This window comes from Salmo trutta, chromosome 36 (genome assembly GCF_901001165.1).
Source record: "Salmo trutta chromosome 36, fSalTru1.1, whole genome shotgun sequence".
In the NCBI taxonomy this organism is placed as follows: domain Eukaryota; kingdom Metazoa; phylum Chordata; class Actinopteri; order Salmoniformes; family Salmonidae; genus Salmo; species Salmo trutta.
The window spans coordinates 20280003-20302663 of NC_042992.1; the positions used below are offsets into that span (position 1 = coordinate 20280003).

General features: G+C 43.4%; 2 protein-coding genes across 2 annotated transcripts; one reads left to right on the forward strand and one right to left on the reverse strand.

Moving 5' to 3' along the window:
* Positions 1 to 325: 325 nt before the first annotated feature.
* On the reverse strand, positions 326 to 9109 carry oscp1a (organic solute carrier partner 1a). The gene is made up of 11 exons (XM_029734983.1): positions 8797 to 9109; positions 8006 to 8035; positions 7476 to 7630; positions 3915 to 4082; positions 3124 to 3204; positions 2880 to 2983; positions 2326 to 2454; positions 2139 to 2193; positions 1535 to 1677; positions 1338 to 1398; positions 326 to 959 (listed from the first exon to the last, which is right to left on the reverse strand). Exons 1-11 carry the CDS (start codon positions 8906 to 8908, stop codon positions 822 to 824), a joined length of 1176 nt encoding a protein of 391 aa, XP_029590843.1. The 5' UTR covers positions 8909 to 9109; the 3' UTR covers positions 326 to 821.
* Positions 9110 to 17926: 8817 nt separating this feature from the next.
* Positions 17927 to 22331, forward strand: LOC115175609 (uncharacterized). The gene is made up of 4 exons (XM_029734984.1): positions 17927 to 17964; positions 18672 to 18733; positions 18869 to 19209; positions 19417 to 22331. Exons 2-4 carry the CDS (start codon positions 18699 to 18701, stop codon positions 21480 to 21482), a joined length of 2442 nt encoding a protein of 813 aa, XP_029590844.1. The 5' UTR covers positions 17927 to 17964; positions 18672 to 18698; the 3' UTR covers positions 21483 to 22331.
* The last annotated feature ends 330 nt before the right edge of the window (positions 22332 to 22661 follow it).

A 22661-nucleotide genomic window follows, 5' to 3' on the forward strand; every position in this document is an offset into this window, starting at 1 on the left:
TATGTAGTGTAGCTTCCCTTTGTTGCACACCTCATGAAACAGAAAAGTTGCTTTTATTGTGGGTTTCCTGACAGATGAGTAGTTTTACATTCACCAAGCGAACATAATTTTAAGCATTTACACATTTGTTTTTGTAACAAACAAAGGCTGTTTTGTTCTGTAACACCATCTATGTTTGTAAGAACATGACTTAGCAAGAAAACATGTTTTTAGAAATGCATGGCTCTGCTGGCATGTTGTTACTACTCCCCCTGCTGGCGATCTGAGGATCCTTCAGAAAAACCCATGATCTGTGCAAATCTACAAAAATACAAATGTGAAAAAAGATGCTTGAGTGTTGGTTTATTGAAGACAACTGCTTCTTATATTCAATGACTGGTAGATAATTTACCAAAATATGAAGTGCCACCGAATACAAAAATAAAACTCATACATACTATATATAAATATTCTCTATATACACAAGATTTTCTTCATCTACATTACAAATATACAGAGATGTACAACATAACAGCTTTTCATATCTACAATAATTTTCATTTATTTTTACAGTCTTATACTTCACTTTTTGCACTCAATATAATAAGTTATATGTAATCTACAACCCAGAATAGCACCACCAGAGGGATGAAAAGATTGACTAAAGTAATACGTGATTCAACTTTTGTCCAACAAACGGGCCTAAGAGGTAATGTTGAGTTTGTGTATGTAAGCATTGATTGACCAGCTCCAGTATAGTGGATAACCACAGTAACATTAGGCACCCAAACTACAATACTGATTGTACAGCTCTACCCACCAAAACCTCATCATAATCAACATTATAGTTCAATAAGGTCATCCATCATGGCCAGCAGGTCATCCCCCTTGTTGCTTGGTCCCTCTGGCAATTCAGTCTGTTCAGGCACCCCAGTAAACTCTCCCGCGATCCGAGCCAGTTCTGTGTTGACTTGCACATCCTGAGAGGGAAAAAAATCCCACTTCATTTGATGCATAAAAAGTACAATAATGAACTACAATTGTTGCTTGATACAGATATGCTGTTCAGCTTAAAGGGAGTTTAGTGGAGATTGTAAAAGAGAGCTGAGCAGGAATACACACCAATGACATAGTGATCTGTGGTTTGTCAGTCTGATGCTAGGTTGCCTGCTGAGAGTACTTAGCACTTCTGAACAGAGTGCCAGCTGTAATTTGCAAACCGATCTACATGTAGAAACGCTTGAAAATGTCAGCAGTCAGACGGTCCCTAAAACACACTGCGGCGAACAAACGCCAGATGAACGGCAGATTGCATTCGGTGCGTGTAATTGCTATGAAATCACTCAATACCATCATACCTGTGTTGCTTGAATATTAATCACTTGGAATGCCTGATCCCCATTCCCTCCTGATGCTCCACTGTAGAAGACAAAGATCATTCCTTCATACATACCAATTACTTGCTCTGATCAAACCAAATTATAGATGATCAAGATGCATCACAATCACTGTTAAACAAAGAACTAAGGCACTAGTAGTGAAAGATAGAACTCACGCCTCCTCTTCTTCTTGGTCTGTGGCAAAGAGGTTGACCCGGAACCCTGTTTCAGTGTTTCGGTTCTGAACCTTCATTCCACCCAGCAGTCGAGCCAGCAGGTTCAGCTCCTCTTTGGCCAGGGGGTTGGGTTCGGAGTTCGCCTGTGGAACAATAAGTATATATAGTGGGTATGCGTCCCAAATGGCACTATATAGGGAATAGGGTGCCATTTGGGTTGCACATTGGGTTACTTGTGTTTACTGCCCCCCGTGGAGAGTAAGTCCTGTGTGGATCAGTTGGTAGTGCATGGCGCTTGCAACGCTAGGGTTGTGGGTTCAATTCCCATGGTGGACCATTATGAAAAAGTAAAAAGATCAATGTAAGTTGCTCTGGATAACAGTGTCTTCTAAATGACTCAAATGTACAGTAAGTGCCAGTGCCTCAAGAGGGCAGTCTTTACTGTGCTTGTAAGCGTGCTAGGATCAGGTCCTACCTGTCCATGTAATCTAAAAAGCTAAACTGATCCTAAATCAGCACCCCTACTTTGAGATGCATTATACATACTGCCCGATGACAAAAATGAGGGCACTTTAAGTGGAATGAAGTGTGTTCAGAGTTCTACCTTTTGAGAGTAGTTCTTGGATGTGTGAGTTTCTTCTGGTTGAGTCACACTGTACCTGTTAGAATTCAACAGATACATATCGGTTTAAAACAAATAGCTAATATAGATTTACAACTCCCTTTCCAGGATTTTTTTTGCCATTTTAATGGTCGAGCCTCCATGCCAGGTGGAGTAGGTAGCTACTTACATATTTGTCCCAATTCGGATGACTCTATCTCCAAACCGCTCAAAGGAGCCCACTCGGATGGAGCTGGTGTAACTGCCTCCAGTGGGGAACTCCCATCTCTTCCACTCCTTCCCATTGCTATTAAACATCCTGTGATAACAGGAAGTCAGAGATGAAACCCTGAATTCAGATTGGTTACATTGATGTCTTCAGGTTGAAACGCATCTAAAGGGGAACTAGTAAAAAAAGGAACAGACTAGCAAAATACTACCACTAACTAGCATGCGATGCATGACCATCAATACAATTCCTCTTGGCCTTTACAATGCATTTCTATATGACCTCTCAGTCACTACTCATGGAGACCAGGTAGAGTTGATCCGCTAACTAGCGGTTCAAATATGTTTAACACCTCTGTTGCGTTACTGCCAAGTTAACCTAACGTAGCAGGCATAGAAAGATGCCTGAGCGTTTTTTCAGGGGAAATGGAAGTTAGGTTGAAAATACTATATCCCTGAAAACCAGATATTAGAGTTTTCTGGCGACTCCACATTGGCTACTGCCAAGTAGATTACCTGATTAACCCCGGGACTTCTGTCCCATGGGGCACTGGGCCTGTGGTCGAGAGAGCAAAGCGTCCATTTGGATTCTGCACTTTATCCTTGAGGAAAAGTGATACCTGTCAGAGACAACATTCATATTTGTTTTGTTTTTGTCAACAGCAGAATCTGTCAAAATACTATTTGTATGGATTTTTTAAAATGTTTACACAGAAAAAAAATAGTTTTCAACAGCCGATAAAGATTAAAAGGGACTTACCCTGACATGCATGTCTTGAAGAAATATGAGAAGCGTTTGTCGGAGGAGTTGAAATTCCCCATCAGACAAGGGTGTGTACACCTTTAGCAAACAGGAAGAGTAGAAAAGGGTACATCAGACTTAGCTTGGCATTGCAAGCAGGATGTGGACAAGACAGCAGATTAAGGCCATTTTTTTGTAGTTTAGGAAAAGTATGCATGTAATCTGTCACAATGAATCAGGCTGCGTCCCAAATGGCACCCAACAGTAGGCAATTAAGGTCACAGTTATGAAAACAAAATTGCACTACTTTTGACCAGAGCCCTATAAGCCCATTTCCCAATCGTGTCATGAAAAGTTGTGTGTGCAGTTCCAAATCAGAAACCTTTTTGTTTACATAGAAGTAAACAAGATCATATCTGACTCCAGATGCATCTCATGCAAGTTAGGAAACATGTAATCAGATGGCTATTGTCTACATCATCACAGGTGTCAGAAGATTGATTACCTAGCAAGCTAGAGAGGTAAGGTAAAATATCACAAATAGAGCTAGATAGAATAAGCCAGAGGAATAATATACTTGTTGAGTATAGCTATAGCAATCAGTCTTGTGTTCTCATGGTCAACACTTACTCAGCGCTAAGTTTGTCAAGGTCCCGACATCAGTGTATAGCTCTCTGCTACAGGGCTTTTTGTTGCGAGCATGTACACGGATCACTCGAACATGTAAAAAAAATTAAAAATTGCCATATGGGCCCTCATCAAAAGTAGTGCACTACATAAGGAATAGAGTGCCAGTGACAGGCCCCTACCTCAATGATCTTTCGGTGTGTCTCGTCCACTTGGTTGAGAACACTGGGGGTGTCCCTCACAAACTCCCGGATGGCGTCTATATGATTGTATGAAATAATCAGCAGGTCTCTGGGACGTGGACATAGCAGGAGTTGGTATTTGAAAGCCATCACCATCAATTCATAAAGCTATACAGAAAACAGCAGAAAAAAGAAAACACAAATTACAGTACGTTAAATGCAAAATAAGATGGCATGACCAGTATTTTCTAATCTACTCATATTTGAAAGGGGCCTGTTGATGGGCCTAGTGGTCGAGGATAAAAGGGATAGGCCGCAGTGTTTCACATTTAAGCTGTGTTCGAATACTCATACTAACCTCACTATTAGTGACGTGAATTGAGTATATAAACTCAGCAAAAAAAGAAACGTCCCTTTTTCAGGACACTGTCTTTCAAAGATAATGAATAAAAATCCAAATAACTTCACAGATCTTCATTGTGGGTTTAAACACTGTTTCCCATGCTTGTTCAATGAACCATAAACAAATAATGAACATGCACCTGTGGAACAGTCGTTAAGACACTAACAGCTTACAGACGGTAGACAATTAAGGTCACAGTTATGAAAACTTAGGACACTAAAGAGGCCTTTCTACTGACTCTGAAAAACACCAAAAGAAAGATGCCCAGGGTCCCAGCTCATCTGCGTGAACGTGCCTTAGGCATGCTGCAAGGAGGCATGAGGACTGCAGATGTGGCCAGGTACAGGATGGCAACAACAACTGCCTGAGTTACACCAGGAATGCACAATCCCTCCATCAGTGCTCAGACTGTCTGCAATAGGCTGAGAGAGGCTGGACTGAGGGCTTGTAGGCCTGTTGTAAGGCAGGTCCTCACCAGACATCACCGGCAACAACGTTGCCTATGGGCACAAACCCACCGCCGCTGGGCCAGACAGGACTGGCAAAAAGTGCTCTTCACTGACGAGTCGCGGTTTTGTCTCACCAGGGGTGATGGTCATATTCGCGATTTATCGTCGAAGGAATGAGCGTTACACCGAGGCCTGTACTCTGGAGCGGGATCAATTTGGAGGTGGAGGGTCCGTCATGGTTTGGGGCGGTGTGTCACAGCATCATCGGACTGAGCTTGTTGTCATTGCAGGCAATCTCAACGCTGTGCGTTACAGGGAAGACATCCTCCTCCCTCATGTGGTACCCTTCCTGCAGGCTCATCCTGACATGACCCTCTAGCATGACAATACCACCAGCCATACTGCTCATTCTGTGCATGATTTCCTGCAAGACAGGAATGTCAGTGTTCTGCCATGGCCAGCGAAGAGCCCGGATCTCAAACCCAATCCCAATGAGCATATCTGGGACCTGTTGGATCGGAGGGTGAGGGCTAGGGCCATTCCCCCCAGAAATGTCAGAGAACTTGCAGGTGCCTTGGTGGAAGAGTAGGGTAACATCTCACAGCAAGAACTGGCAAATCTGGTGCAGTCCATGAGGAGGAGATGCACTGCAGTACTTAATGCAGCTGGTGGCCACAACAGACACTGACTGTTACTTTTGATTTTAACCCTCCCTTCGTTCAGACACACATTATTCCATGTCTGTGGAACTTGTTCAGTTTATGTTAAGTTTGCAGTGAGAAGACGTTTCTTTTTTTGCTGAGTTTAGTATGCTTATTGGTTATAGTACGGATATAGTTAGTATGCCAAAAGTTCCCGGATGTCGTACTAAAGTCGCCAAAATTCGAAGTATACATGCAGTGGACACTATTTCCGTGCTTTTATGGCCCATAATGCAATTCTTCCGAAAATGGGCGTGGCTTCACGTTTTCAGATTTGAAGAAAATGGCGGAAAATATGCAGCCGAAGTCCTACAAAAGCGGATTCAAATTCATTGCTTTAACCAATTATGAAAAATGTTCAGAAAATGTTGAGCAATGTAATAAAATAATGACTTTTCAAATAAGTTACGTTACACATTGTGTTGGCTGACAATTTGTTAGCTACGCTATCCTTACGAACTGCATAGCATTACAGCAGTAGGTACCGATATGTTAGCTAACGTTAGCTACCTAACGTTAGTTGGCTACTAATACGTCGAACTTGCCAGGCAGTATTATTAGCTATATGCTATCTAACTAACTACCCAATGTTTATTGACTTGATTATTCACATTATTCTACTCCGATTTCAGAGCACTCTCGCCCAGAATAACTGATGAATTTACGAACACTGCAAGAGTTGAGTGTTCGTAAATTCATGAGTTATTGTGGGTGAGAGTGCTCTGAAATTGGAGTAGAATGATGTGAATAATCAAGTCAATAAACGTTGGGTAGTTAGTTAGATAGCATATAGCTAATAATACTGCCTGGCAAGTTCGACGTATTAGTAGCCAACTAACGTTAGCTAACATATCGGTACCTACTGCTGTAATGCTATGCGGTTCGTAAGGATAGCGTAGCTAACAAATTGAATATGGCCGGTGTCAGTAAACGTCAGCAAAAAAAATCATAATTAAATTGTTGCCAGCAGCACAGTTAGTCATCAACACTCTAGACAACATGAAAACAGCCTAACCAGCTCTGCTAGGGTGAGTAAAATGGTCAGAGTGAGGTGTTCTCAGTCTCATTTGTGTCTGGAAGTAGCTAGCCAATGTTAGCCAGTTAGCTTGGGTGCTTGACTGCCGTTGAAAGCTCGGATCAACCCTCGGCCAGAGCATCCAGTGTGCGCTCTGAACGCTCCGAATTTATGAACATAATCTGACAACACTCTAGATTTACAAACGCCCAGAGCGCACTCTTGCACTCCGGATTGAATTTACGAACACAACCGAAATCATAAAATGTTTAGCTAGTCATTTGTTATGCTAACAAGCTAGCAAGAGGTTTCATAGCAACAGTATCAACTTCCAGTAGACAGGCGAAGCTCTAGTACGCTCAACTGAAACGATACCGTTCGTTTATAGTATACTAAAATGAACTAATATAGTATGTAGTATATACTCATTAAGTATAGTATACAGTAGGTTAGTATGGGTATTCGAACACAGCTTTAGTTTTCCCCTTAGCACTACACAGCTGATTTAAAGGGGCAGATTGAAAGGGGCAGTACAGTCAAAAATGTATTTTCCCTTTTTTTCCTTCTTCTTCACCCTATGAGGTTGACGTAACACTCTGAAATTGTGAAAATGATAATGCCCTTTAGTGCAAGAGCTTTTTGAAAATAATTCCTAGAATTTCAGCCTGCTCAGGTGGGATGGCATCACAATCTGACATCCCAATCTGATCTGATTATTCTGACCAATGACCAGTCATCTTTTATTTGCATATGTATCCTCCTACTTTGAAGGGGTAAGCGGGGTAGGGTTGATTCAATCCGCCAATCAGGGCTGTGTATGTAAATTCATTGGCAAAAAAATATATTTTGAGTTATTGTCATGAAAGAAGTGATTTATTAAGCATACAGTGATGGTTTACAGTAAACAGACTACATGGAGGCTTTAAATAATCAAGTCATTTCTAAGCTTGGATTATTCGAATTAGGGCCTCTAGTCTACTGTATGTTGCCTACCCTATCCATGCTGGCGGGGTTGAGCCTCATGATGGAGGCATGGGCTAGTCGTGTTAGCACTGTTCTCAAAGCCCTATTACTGTAGAGGTCCTGAGGCTTCAGCAGTTCCTCCATAAAGGCCTTACTGAACATGGTGGCTATGATGTCATTCATAACTATAGACATGATAGGACAGACAGAAACAGTTAATTTATGAAGGACTTGAACAAAACAAAAAACGTTAAAAAAGTCAAACAATTTGGTTATGAATGCATTTTAGGTGATACAAAATAAAGGTGATAAAATGGAGGTACAGAAAGGAATCCAAAAATGTTGCAAATGTGACAGCAATAATTCATTTTATAAATTCAACACATGCCCAATATATAAGATTGTTGAACATCATATAATTGCAGTGCTGTCTTGTATAACAAGCTTTCTGAACCAGTCCCATTTTTCACTAATGTATTGGACCTAATAGTACAGTAGTACAGGATATAGGCTACAGCTAGGATACATGGGGAGAGGGATCTGATTGGCTAGGAAGATACCTCTTTTTCTGTCGCCATCTGACCATACACCTGCAATAAAGTGATGTTTAGGGAAATACATATGTCAAGGAGGGCAACAATATATGTTGAGGGGGGAAAAAGATGGTTAAATTCACACCAAAAGATACTTGCAATTAACTCATACATTTAAAGATTGGCAAAGTAACAGAGTGATGCTGAGACTTTTTTTTTTGCTTGAACTGTGCAGATGCAAAGTTTGGTAACAAAATGACAGCACAAAGTAATTCTGTTACCAAACTTTACATCTGCACTGTTCTTCAAGTAAGTGTGTTTTTGTAAAATATTCTGTTGAAATTTTTAACAGTAGTCATTGTGCATAGTGCTTTATTGTTTGTTTAATTTTGCGATCATTGGTTTTTGTTTGACATACATTTTAAAGCAAACAATCTGAGTCTCAGCATCACTCCGTTACCATAGAATTGCCCAGATCAGGGGTAGGCAACCCTGTTCCTGGAGTGCCGCAGGTACTGCAGGATTTAGTTTCAACTAGGCACCACACCTGACCAACTGAGCCAATTGATCAGTTCAATGATTGCCTGAATTCAACACCTGGTCTTCCAGGTTGGTTAAATCAAAACATGAAGTGGCACTCCAGGAGCAGGGCTGTCTACCCCTGGCCCAGATGCATCGGTTTCCCCTATTCATGTGTGACTGAGGTTAGTCATCTAACTAGTTAGGCTAATTAGAAAGGGTTAGGATTAATTGGGAGCCTACTGTGCGCAGCTAACATGCCTTCAGTAGCTAGCTATGCTAATCTAGTTACAGACTACCTTTCTGTGTATTATCATCGGCGGTATTCTGAGCTTGAAGACGTTGGTCCAGAATATAGAGCATTTCTCCGCCGAGGTTAATAAAAACTAGAGGAAGTGTTCTCATAGACATCTTGTAGAACCAGAGGATTAACTAGCTAGCTCACTTGCTGTATTGGTGGGCCGTGCTGTACTGAGACTGTGGATAACTACCTTTATCTGCTAACCTTGTAGTAAATGTATAATGTCAAAAGGCTCAAATAGACCGTTTAAATTAGCCTAGACCAGCTAACAGTTAGTCGGTGGGTTCTTCAACCTCTGCTCCGCTCTGCAATCACAAAGTGGACAAGTGCAACAGGTGCGCATGACAGGTGGCTAGTTGATTCGCTCAAAGTCACATGGCACAGCAGAACACAACCAATCAGACAAATTGTTGAACCACATCATAGACCAACCTCTATCTTTCCAGTAGTGATGGGCATTCCGGCTCTTTTCAGTGAGCCGGCTCGTTCGGCTCAGCTCACCAAAAAGAGACGACTGTTTTGGCTCCCAAACGGCTCTTTAAAAAAATATGTTTTGGTATTTTTTAAAGTCAAACAGTTTGCGATAGTTTGACTATGATTGGTGTTAAAACAATTCGAATGAAATTATTAAATGAAATCATACTCTACCTTAACCACAATGTATTTAAAAATGCATTAATTTGTTATGAAAAGTAATGCTCTTAAACATTTGCATTTACATTTTATTTTTTGTATATATTGTAATGAAACAGGCAGGGAGCAGGGGCCTGTTGCACAAAACTAGGATAAGGGATTAAGCCAGGATATGTTGGTGATCCTGGCTCAATTGATCCGTAATCCGGTTGCACTAAAGATGGATAGGGGGCAGGAGGATATGTTATGGTATAAATTACCATGGAGATTTATTCTGTGGAGCTAGCCTGCTCCAGACCAGGCTAAATTCCAGGATCTATTTAATCTCATCCCTAATGTCAGTCAGCAGTCACCACAAATGGAAACCAATAGTTATTTCACTGCTCACTATACATTGTTATCACATATAACTAGACCCACTGTCATTATTTAAACGTTTGTGATCATTAATTTCAATGATTTTGGATAAAAAATAATTTTTAGATTATGTTGCTATCATTAGATAATTTACAGTTTCCCATAGACTATAAGGCTATATATAAAATGATAGAATATTAGGGCCACAGAGGGGAAAAAAACACAAGTAATAATATTGTAACCGGTTGTTTTAAAGGAGGACAGTTGTTAAAATGACAGATGTGGGGCATTTCGTGAAATTGTACTTCAGTATGGTTTCATAAACAAAGACATGCTGATGTGCCAGAATATTAAGTATCACATTGTCATAAGTATCAAAACTGTAAAAACAATATGTAGCTTTTCTGCAGAAAGAACCAGCCTCATAAATTTATGACTTTATCCTTTTTCTTCAGTGTGGCCCTAGTACTCTGTCATATAAACAAATACACATTCCATATGAATATAAAAAGACAATGTGTAACATTATGTTCCTTTATTGAATAAGGACAAAACAAAGCAGGTAAACCATCAGCTCCTTTCGAAACTGAAGTCACAGTGACTACAAGATGGAAAGCACAGAATCCAAGCATATTATACAAAATGATACATACACATTCAAAGGTCTGTATATAACACACCCTGCATGTCTGCACACTAAAATAAATGCAGGACAAATCCATACACATCAACTGAACAGACAAATGAATGGATGCAGTAGCCTCCCTGCAGCCTTGTATTACACACAGTATACCGCACAAACATCATAAGAGGCCAAATTCGTAAAAAAACAACCCCAAAAAAAAAACAATTCCTCTGCCACCGCAGGACATATTTAACCAAAATTGAAAGCACACATACTAACTAAAATAATTCAACACATATTGGTCCCTCAGCAGCCGACCACTGTCGTCATCAGGGAAGATTGCCGGATTGTCCCAGTCCATGGCTGGTGGCACTCTGGGGGCCCTCTCCTTCCTCAGGCAGGCCACATTGTGGAGGACAGCACAAGCCACAGTAATATCACATGCCCTAACAGGGCTGACCCTTAATTTGTGAAGGCAGTGAAAGCGTGCCTTCAGGAGGCCAAAGGTCATTTCAACTCTGGCCCTGGTCCTGGCATGGGCATGGTTGTAGGCCTGCTGTGCTTCCTGGGGGTCTGTGAAAGGTGTCAGGAGAAAAGGCTGGCAGCCATACCCCCTGTCTCCCAGCAACACACCAGAGAATTCACCTGTCAACACAAAATCTTATCATTACTACCTCATAAACACAGTGATATTCTTGACACAGCCATGATGGTTATAAATAGGGGTTGTGTGGCTTACCTTGTGATAGGCACTGATAGATTTCAGAGGCCCGAAAGATTCTGGAGTCATGGACTGAGCCAGGCCATTTTGCCACAACATTGCTGATCACACAGTCAGCATTGCAGACCATCTGAAATCATAAGATGAGGAATATTACACCAATCAATGCACATCACTGGCAATGCAGAGTGTTCGTCAATGGACAATATCAAAAAGTTATGTTCACCTGAACATTAATGCTGTGAAAGGATTTCCTATTCACAAAATCGGCCTCATGGGCACCTGAGGGGGCTTTTATCCTTATGTGTGTGCAGTCCACTGCACCAATGACATTGGGGAAACCTGTCACACAAAGTAATGAGTATCCTACTATGTGTTAACAGTTGTCCTGTAATTTGTAGATCCTCTTACCTGCAATCCTATAGAACTCCTCTTTGATGTCACAGAGTCTTCTGTGGCCAGGGAAGGAGATGAAGACATCTGCTAATGCTTTGATAGCCAGACACACACTCCTTATTGTGCGGCAAATTGTGGCCTTGTTCAGCTGTTCTGCATCCCCCACTGAGTACAGGAAGGCTCCACTAGCAAAAAAGCGCAAGGCCACACAAACCATTTGCTCCACACTCAGTGCATGGCTCCGTGCAGTGCGGTGCTTAATCCTGGGACCCAGTAGTCTGCATAGATACCTGATGCCATCTGCAGAAAACCTGTATCTTTCATATAGATGGTCATCAGGGAAGGCCAGTGGGTCCAACCGGTCCCTGAAGACCCTTTCTCGCCTGAAGGCTCTCCTCAGCACAAGTGCTTCTTCATCCACCACATCTCGCACGAATGGGCATGCCATTGTCAGAGCAGAAAGGAACACACAATTTTGGGCCTTCATATAGGCTAGTGGCCACACCTGGTGCTGGGGGGGTGGGCAAAAGAGGGCGATGCCTTATAACGATGACTTGGTTGTACTGATTGCTGGGAAAATAAAAAAAAACCTTAGAAAGATGCCACCGTCCTGTGTGCTCACAATAAGAGCTCATATGTCATGGCTCACTTGACTTTACGAGAATATACCTAATTTTTATTTTGAGCTGTGTCATCTTCTTGGAGCTGGGGGAGGAAAGAAAAATAATGATTAATACATTTGTGTTACAGTTAGCATACAGTGTACATTGAAGGCATATCTCACCTCCCTCTCAAGTTTTTTTATTTCAAGGTCCAGTTTCCTAATTGTCCTCTTTTTTATTTCGGACTCCAGTGCAAGATTTTCCATCTTTTTCTTCTTGTACTGAATGTCTATGTCTGCCAGTTCTATTTGGCGCCGGAGGTGGTTGCCATACAACTTTCTGATAGCTTGTGAGCTCTGTGAACACAATACAATTAGCGCAGCTGGAATTTGGCAGGATGTGGTGTCCTTTTATTAATACGCACTATGTTGCCAGGCTGGTTTTCCCACTGTATAGCATCTGGGTCCTGTAAAAGAAATTAGATTTTTTGATTTTGATGAGGACTCCTCACCATTGTAGAGTAAATAGTACTTTCACAGTCTTAACATGATACCTCATGCCTTCTGGAATCCAGAGAGATGGTCTCCTCCTCATCATCGTCTCCATCATGTGCTGTTGCTGCTGCACTGGGGCCTTCACCCTATCACATTTAATCGGATTCATATTGAAGCTAGTAGACAAGACATGCCAGGCCTACAGTATGCCTTTGATGGAGTACTCACTGGATCAGCATCGTCTGGTGCTTGTGCTGGTGGCTCTAACAGGAACACAGTGCTGCCAGACACTGCAAGGCAATAGGTAAACCAAAGTCAGACAGTCCAAATTGATTCAATATGAATGTGGTTGTATCCCATGTAGAGATGGAAGGACATACCTTGAATGAAGCGGGTGGCATCTTGGGAGGAACCTATGCTCGTCTCTTTCCCCCCAGGGATCCCCTCTAAGACGGGCCTGCCTTTATTTAGCTCCAAGGCCATGTCCTCTGCTGGGGTAAGGTCAGCCTTTGGTGACCCACCACCCGTGCCTTGTCTGTGGGTATTCTTTTTCACTGCTAAAACAGTACAGACAATGTGTGAGCAGGCACCTTCTGGGTACAATATATGCTTGTGCTTTGTTAAATATTAGTCAGGGACCATACCATTCTGCAGAATGTTCTTGTATTTGATTTTGACCTGCTGCCATGTCCGTTTTGGCCCGTTCATGTTTAATCTACACACACACACACACACACACACACACACACACACACACACACACACACACACACACACATTTAATGGAGTCACACTGCAAAAAATTACTTGGTATTTTTGTCTTGTTTTCAGTAAAAATATCAAAAAATCTATCATAGCTTTATACAGTGTGATGGAGTTACTTTACACAATTTCACTCATATCTGCAGTGCATTTCAATTAAAAATTTAACCGTTTCATAATTACAGTACAACTGCATTTTTGGAGATGTGAATTAAATATTTGAATTGTAATTGTGATGTTTCAGCGGAGCGGTGACTGTGTAATTGTGCACTACTTACGCATTCAGGCGGTCTGCAATACTTTGCCACGCTTTTTCTCTTTGCTTTATCACTGTGGCGGTGTTGCCTTTCTTCTTAATTATATCTTTTACCTCCTCGTATGCCTCCATGAGGATTTGTGCTTCCGACGGGGAAAAGTACGCGGCTCTAGTTGCCATGGTAAATCAGTTAATCTGTGATCTGTGGCGGGGTCTATTTGAGTGAGCCGTGAGCGCGCACCTATCCAGGATTGGTTTCACCTGGTTTAATGAATCCGTGTCTGCTCATCCTGGCTTGGTCTTTGTGCAACCAATTAAGCCTGGACGCACATGTTTTGGCTTCATTGAGCTCAGCTGAGTCATTTATCCCGGATGTCTTAATTCTACTTTTGTGCAACAGGCCCCAGGTCTCGAACCCTCGACTTAGCCCAAAGTCCAGCGCGCTACTCCCTCCTTTCAAAGAGCGCGTCCTCGCGATAGCTTGCTACGTTTTATAGGAACGCGCTCACCGGCCAAGCACACGCACTGTCGTGGATGCAAGGTCCGTCTAACAGCAATGTAATGAAACAAGCAGGGAGCAGGTCTCGAACCATCGACCTTCTAGCCCGAAGTCCAGCGCGCTATCGACTGTGCCTCAAAAGGATGCTCGAGCGGCAGAGTCGATATCCGCGCTTGTAAACCCATGATCGTTACAGTATATAAACAAAGTGCATATAAATCTATCCATTCAAAACGAATTCAATCTGAACAGCATAATAGAATATTGCACCATATCAAAGGAAAATGAATAACAATTTGCAAAACTGCAGCATCCCTCAAATTGAAATAAATGTAAAAAATAAGGATGCTATTACACATGTGCATTTAAAGTATAACTTTTTTAATGTATGTAAACAAAGTGCATATAAATGCAACAATTCAAAACGAATCCAATCTGAACAACATAATATTAGAATATTGCACCATATCAAAGAAAAATAAATAACAATGTGCAAAACTGCAGCATCCCACTTAAAACATTAAACTGGTCCCTCTTTTCTCTCTCTTCTTTATTGCCATGTTATAACCAGCAGCACACAGCAACGCTGACCATATTTTGCTTTTATGAGAGATTTGAATCGAGAATTGCAAGCTGCCTCACTTTCGAGGGGTTGATATAGTTTCTTCTTTCAGTAATTATTTGTCCCGTTTTCGAGAAGACCATCTCAGAGGGAATGGAGGGGCTCCTCCAAATAAGATCGGGCCTCCATTATGGCATCTGCTGAGAGATTCCTTCGTACTGCATCCCCAGTTGCTCTCTTGTCAAACAGCATCCAAACAGCAGACGTTTGTGGCACTACTGCTGGTGCTTCTGCTCCATCTGCTCCCTCTTCTTCCTGTTGCCCTGGTGCCTGAGCCAGCTGACTGCTGGGGCTGTCCCTCCCTGCTACTGAGGTTATTATTTGAAGAGCCTCATCAATCGCTCTGGCATCACTGAAGGCTAACTTCTTAAACCTGGGGTCAAGTGAAACGGTTTCTGATAGCACGTGATTACATTCCATTCTGTGGAACTTTCTGTTCATTGATGAACATAGGGTGTCAACTCTGTCACATGTCCTGCGGTTACATTTGCTTCTCTCTGGCGGCTGGCTGTGATTTGCTGCAGACCCTTACACAGGAGTATCATTTTTTAGGCTGTCACATAGCTGAAAAGAGAGAAGAGTAAGTTATTAGTTCAGGTTCATGTTTTGTCTACTGATACTACATTCTCATCTACTGCTCATATACATATATAATACTAGATTAAATAATGATGTAGTAATAACTGCTTACTGTACCTCTCCACTGATCTCCACAGTGACCTGCTCAAAGGGTTCCAGGACTCTGCACACCTCCTCCACCACCTCCCATTCCTCTTGGGTCAGAGCATCAACAGGTGCATTGACAATGGCCAGGGTAGAGATGATGGCATCCTTTGACTCAAGAAACCACTTCAACATATAAAATGTTGAATTCCACCTTGTAGTGCAGTCTTGTTTAGGCCTCAGCCTAAACACTCTGGGGAGGGTAGGGGGGTGCCTAGTGTCGGTGGCGGCTCCGGTGCGGGTCGTAGCCCCCGCCCAGACCCCGGATCTGGCCATGGCGCTGGGCTGAACGCCGTGCCTGGACCGGGCACTGGCGCAGAGGAAGACTTCGGCCCTGGAGCGGAACTGGACGCCGTGTGGGGACTGGGCCCCGGCGCAGAGGAAGGCTCCTGCCATGGAGCAGGACTGGACACCGTGCCTGGACTGGGCACCGGCGCAGAGGAAGGCTCCAGCCTTGGAGTGGGACTGGACACCGTGCCTGGACTGGGCACCCGGCGCAGAGGAAGGCTCCTGCCATGGAGCGGGACTGGACACCGTGCCTGGACTCTCAGGACCATTGACCGTCACTGGAGGCTCCGGGCCATTGACCGTCACTGGAGGCTCCGGGCCGTTGACCGTCACTGGAGGCTCCGGGCCGTTGACCGTCACTGGAGGCTCCGGGCCGTTGACCGTCACTGGAGGCTCCGGGCCGTTGACCGTCACTGGAGGCTCCGGGTCGTTGACCGTCGCTTGAGGCTCCGGGCCGTTGACCGTCGCTTGAGGCTCCAGGCCGAAGACCGTCGCTGGAGGCTCCGGACTGTAAACTGTCGCTGGAGGTTCCGGGCTGTAGAGGCGCACTGGAGGCCTAGTGCGTGGAGCCGGCACAGGACGTACCGGGCTGGGGAGGCGCACTGGAGGCCTGGTGCGTGGAGCCAGCACAGGTGGCACTGGACTGGTGACACACACTTCAGGGCGAGTGCGGAGAGCAGGCACAGGACGTACCGGACTGGGGAGGTGCACTGGAGGCCTGGTGCGTGGAGCCGGCACAGGTTTCACCGGACTGATGACACGCTCCTCCAAATGCCTGCGTTGCCGCATACTCCTAGCTAACCCCTCTCTCCGGTATCCTTCCTCACACTGTTCCATCGACTCCCAGGAGGGCTCTGGCACTCCCCGCTGCTCAGTCGACCCCCCCCCCCCCAAAGCAATCTTGGGGTTTCTGTGGCCGCGGTCCTCAGCGTCGTCGCTGTCCTCCCTGCGTCCTCTGCGACTCCCGCCAAGGAAGGGTCTCGTGTCCTCCCATAATCTCCTCCCATGTCCAAAACTCCTTTACCTCATGAACACGTTGTTTGGTCCTTGCTGGGTGGGATATTCTGTCACGTTCTTCAAAAGGACGGGACCAAAGCGCAGTGTGCGTATAGTTCCACATCTTTTATTACTGTGAAACTTAAACAAACCAAGAAACAAACAATGACCGTGAAGTACCGTAGTGCTACATGCACTCACTCAAAACAATATCCCACAAAACATAGGTGGGAAAAAAGGTTACCTAAATATGATCCCCAATTAGAGGCAACGATTACCAGCTGCCTCTAATTGGGAACCATACAACTCACCAACATAGAAATACAATGACTAGAACACACCCCTAGTCACGCTCTGACCTAAACACCATAGAGAACCAAGGGCTCTCTATGGTCAGGGCGTGACAGTACCCCCCCAAAGGTGCGGACTCCGGCCGCAAAACCTGAAAACAAATGGGGAGGGTAGGGGGGTGCCTAGTGTTGGTGGCGGCTCCGGTGCGGGTCGTAGCCCCCGCCCAGACCCCCGTGACACTGAAACAAATGTATCCACTGAGATACTTTTTTGACAGGACATCTCATCTCATAACCTAAAAAAACCTGTTGCTTATAAATAGTGACTATTCGAAATATAAAATAAAAGTTGAATGTAAGCATGGTTGGTACCTGTTGTTGAGGAGTCATAGGAATGACCTGAAAAGTTGTATAACCTGAAATCAAACATTGCAATGAATAGCTTCTTTCATGCCACTGATGGCTGTGTTACAATATGAAAATATTCCCATTCATGACTGGCTTGTATTTCCATGATCATCAAAGGGAAGATCAGCACTCAAACATTACAGTTTAATTATTGTGTCTACTCATCATGTTTCTGTATTGCTAAAAGGAACCATTTCAAGGCCATATTGTCCCACAACTCTCTCATCGTCATCTTTTATGCATTCTTTGGAATCAATATTAACTTATTGCAGTACAGTATCATGGGATGTATTAGTGTGTGACTTAGGGCAGGACAGGTACAGTGAAAGATGCAAATTCCAAATCTTTTATGTACATTTGTGAGCCACAGAGCAGTGTGGGTGTAGTTCTTATAGTCTTACAGTCAGTTATCCAATAGACAGTTCCACGAACAGGATCATTGTCAACCTTTGATACAAACTGGGGGATTAGAAGACTCCAAAACACCTGTAGAGGTAAGGAAATATCATGGACAAAAAATTATAATATATATACACTGAGTGTACAAAACATTAGGTGAATCCAGGTGAAAGCTATGTTCCCTTGTTGATGTCACCTGTTAAATCCACTTCAATCAGTTTAGATGAAGGGGAGGAGACAAGGAATAAACATCCTTCTTTAACCTGAGACAATTGAGACATGGAATATGTATGTGTGCCATTCACAAGGTAAATGGGCAAGACAAAATATTTAAGTGCCTTTGAACGGGGTATGGTAATAGGTGCCAGGCGCACCGGTTTGAGTGTGTCAAGAACTGCAACGCTGCTGGGGTTTTCACGCTCAACAGTTTCCCATGTGTGTCAAGAATGGTTCAACTTGACACAACTTTGGGAAGCATTGGAGTAAACATGATCCCTGTGGAACACTTGACACCTTGTAGTCCATGCCCTGACGAATTGAGGCTGTTCTGAGGGCAAAAGAGGGTGCAACTCAATATTAGGAAGATGTTCCTAATATTTTGTACACTCAGTATATATCATGGACTAATTGGCTGATTGAAAATTACTGATCAGTATTTGTAACATAGCTTTTGAATAGGATACAGCTTGGATTTTAACATGGGATATTGTTATTAAAAAGTTTTGTAAGTTCACTTTTTGTATTGTGTGTGTCATTACTATACAGTTCATGGGACAAGTGCATCCACTCTTTTCATTCCCAGATTGGCTTCATTGGAAATACTACAACCATGGGCTTCCCTCTATGCCTATGTCTTCTCTCTTTGTAAGTAAGAGTTATTTGCTTGCATTAGGCTCGTTTGCGACATGGTACTGGAGTTATTCATAGAAAGCAAAATTACATGATCATTTAGTTAATGTAGGTTGACAAAAATGTGATGTTATGTCTCTTCCCTTTTAGGATTTTCACAACTGCTTGTGGTTCAGGTTTTAGTGACGACTCAACACTTAATGAAAACTCTTATAAGGAAAAGTGGATGGAGTCTATACCTGATGACAAACTCCTTTCAGCTGTTACTATCCCCGGAACTCATGAGAGCCTAACTCTGTACGGTGGACCACTTATACAGTGTCAGGCTTGGACCTTGGAGAACCAGCTGAAAGCAGGATTGCGGTACTTTGATATACGTGTAGAGGCCAGTATGTTCCATGACATCCTTGATGTCACGGATGGGCATTTAATGCACACCAAGTTCCATGAGGTTCTGAACATTCTATGGGAGTTCTTGGACAAACATGGGAGTGAGTCTGTGCTTTTGAGAGTGACACTGCAAGGAATGAGCATGAAAAAAGCTGCAAAATGTATCAAAACACTGATTGAGAATTCTGAAGATAGAGTATGGACAAAGATATTTGTCCCCAAAATGCAAGAAGCAAGGGGGAAGATCATCTTTGTGCAGAGTACCAATTTCAATGTTGGAACACTTAACCATGACACTTTTGTTACAGGTGACGACACATTCAAAGACGTTGAAAACAAGATGAAGAAGATCACAAAACATCTGAAAGAAGCTGAAGAGAATTGTGGTCATGCATTGGCACTGACCGATTCCTCCGCCACAGCCATTTTCAAAGGCCCTAAAACTGTGGCCAAAGTGGTTAATGGTCAGCTTAATAAGCTCATAGTTGAACTACAAACAGGCTCTAACAAACCAGACTGCTTGGGGGTAATCAGCATGGACTTCCCCAGTCCAGACCTCATCCATAACATCATTGAGGTCAATGGAAAACCAGGGAGTGGTTCATCTGAGCACCCAGAAGAGCCTGAACCAGCAGAGCCTGCACCAGCAGAGCCTGAACATACAGGTTTTAGTGACGATTCAACACTTAATGAAAACTCTTATAAGGAAAAGTGGATGGAGTCTATACCTGATGACAAACTCCTTTCAGCTGTTACTATCCCCGGAACTCATGAGAGCCTAACTCTGTACGGTGGACCACTTATACAGTGTCAGGCTTGGACCTTGGAGAACCAGCTGAAAGCAGGATTGCGGTACTTTGATATACGTGTAGAGGCCAGTATATTCCACAACATCCTTGATGTCATGGATGGGCATTTAATACACACCAAGTTCCATGAGGTGCTGAACATTCTATGGGAGTTCTTGGACAAACATGGAAGTGAGTCTGTGCTTTTGAGAGTGACACTGCAAGGAATGAGCATGAAAAAAGCTGCAAAATGTATCAAAACACTGATTGAGAATTCTGAAGATAGAGTATGGACAAAGATATTTGTCCCCAAAATGCAAGAAGCAAGGGGGAAGATCATCTTTGTGCAGAGTACCAATTTCAATGTTGGAACACTTAACCATGACACCTTTGTTACAGGTGACGACACATTCAAAGACGTTGAAAACAAGATGAAGAAGATCACAAAACATCTGAAAGAAGCTGAAGAGAATTGTGGTCATGCATTGGCACTGACCGATTCCTCCGCCACAGCCATTTTCAAAGGACCTAAAACTGTGGCCAAAGGGGTTAATGGTCAGCTCAATAAGCTCATAGTTGAACTACAAACAGGCTCTAACAAACCAGACTGCTTGGGAGTAATCAGCATGGACTTTCCCAGTCCAAACCTCATCCAGAACATCATTGAGATAAACAGAAAGCCAGGAAGTGGTTCATCTGAACAACCAGAACAGCCTGAACCAGTACAGCCTGAACGGGCACAGCCTGAAACAGCAGCACCTGAACCAGCAGAGCCCGAACCAGCAGAGCCCGAACCAGCAGAAACTCAGCCAGTAGAAGAGCCTGAACCAGCAGAGCCTAAACCAGTAGAGCCAGAGCCAGCAGAGGCTGAACCAGCAGAGCCTGAACCAGTAGAGCCAGAGCCAGCAGAAGCTGAACCAGCAGAGCCTGAACAAGCAGAGCCTGAACCAGTAGAAAAGCCTGAACCAGCAGAGCCTCAGCCAGCAGAAGAGCCTGAACCAGCAGAGCCTGAACCAGCAGAGCCTGAACCAGCAGAGCCAGAGCCAGCAGAGGCTGAACCAGCAGAGTCTCAGCCATTAGAAGAGCCTGAACCAGCAGAGCCAGAAGAGGCTGAACCAGCCAAGCCTGAACCAGCAGAATCTGAGCCAGCAGGACCTGAGCCAGTAGAGCCTGAACCAGTAGAGCCAGCAGAGCCTGAACCAGTAGAGCCTGAACCAGCAGAGCCCGAACCAGTAGTGCCAGAGCCAGCAGAGGCTGAACCAGGAGAGCCTGAACCAGTAGATCCTGAACCAGTAGAGCCAGCTGAGCCTGAACCAGCAGAGCCTGAACCAGCAGAGCCTGAACCAGTAGAGCCAGAGCCAGTGGAGGCTGAACCAGCAGAGCCCCAGCTTGCAGAAGAACCAGCAGAAGAGCCTGAACCAGCAGAGGCTGAGCCAGCAGAGGCTGAACCAGTACAGCCTGAACCAGCAGAGCCTGAACCAGCAGAGCCTCAGCCAGCAGAAGAGCCTGAACCAGTAATGCCTGAACCAGCAGAGCCAGAACCAGTAGAGCCTGAACCAGCAGAGGCTGAACTAGTAGAGGCTTAACCAGCAGAGCCTGAACCAGCAGAACCTGGGCCTGAACCCCCAATGGAGCCCGAGGAGCCTAATGGAATAACCAAAGAAGAAGAGATGCCATGAGAAACATTGAAGAGATTAAAAAACACAATTATTGTCCAATTAACCTCAGTAAATTAACCTACAAAATCAAATCCTCCCTTCAAACAGTAAAACAATTGTCTACTAGTATGTGGTATTTTGTATATTGATTGCATGTTTAAATAGGAAAGACCAACTGTTCCATGTTGCAGTTGGAATATACAAATCTGATAGTTACTTTAAAATTAACCCATCTGTGCTGAGATCTGTCTGAGGGTGTTTCCCATCAATAGTTTAATAAAATAGTAAAGGGCCTTTCAGAAACCTGTATCTAAACCCACAGTGACACCTACAGGTTACAATGCATATTACTGCTTGTTTTGATGGTGATTCATCTGGACATGAAAATTATTTCAAGTCCCTAAGGCGATCACTTACACCCTCTTATAAATGTATGCATGTAACCTTTCAGTTTAAAATGTTTTCTAAAAAAAATCTTTCACTTATATATTTTTTGAAGCAGCTCTTCTACATATATATATCTAAAACAACGTATAATGTCAACATAAATAGTTAGATACAAAGGCTGCGTTTACATAGGTAGCCAATTCTGATATTCCTTCCACCAATGGATCCCCAGACCAACTATACCAGACATTTTCACATCAGATATTTCTCAGAGCTGATCAGATTGGTCAAAAGGCCAACCAGTGAAAAAAATACTAGAATAGTGTCGCCTGTCCAAACGCAGGCCAACTGATGTGTTCCAAGATGGCTTAGAATTCAAAAAATGAAAAAGAAAAAATGATAGTTACTTATGGCAGAGCATTAATCTAATATAACATAATAGTATGAAAAAGTTATATTTTTTTCCCCAATGTGTTCAAATCTTTTCCTCCCACCCAGGCTTCCATGAAATACAGAAATATCTAATTTACATAATTATTCACACCACTAAGTCAATACTTTTTAGATGCATCTTGGCAGCGATTACAGCTGTGAGTCTTTATGGGTAAGTCTCTAAGAGCATTCCACACCTGGATTGTGCAACATTTGCCATTATTCTTTTCAGAATTCTTCAAGCTTTGTCAAATTGGTTGTTGATCATTGCTAGACAACAATTTTCCG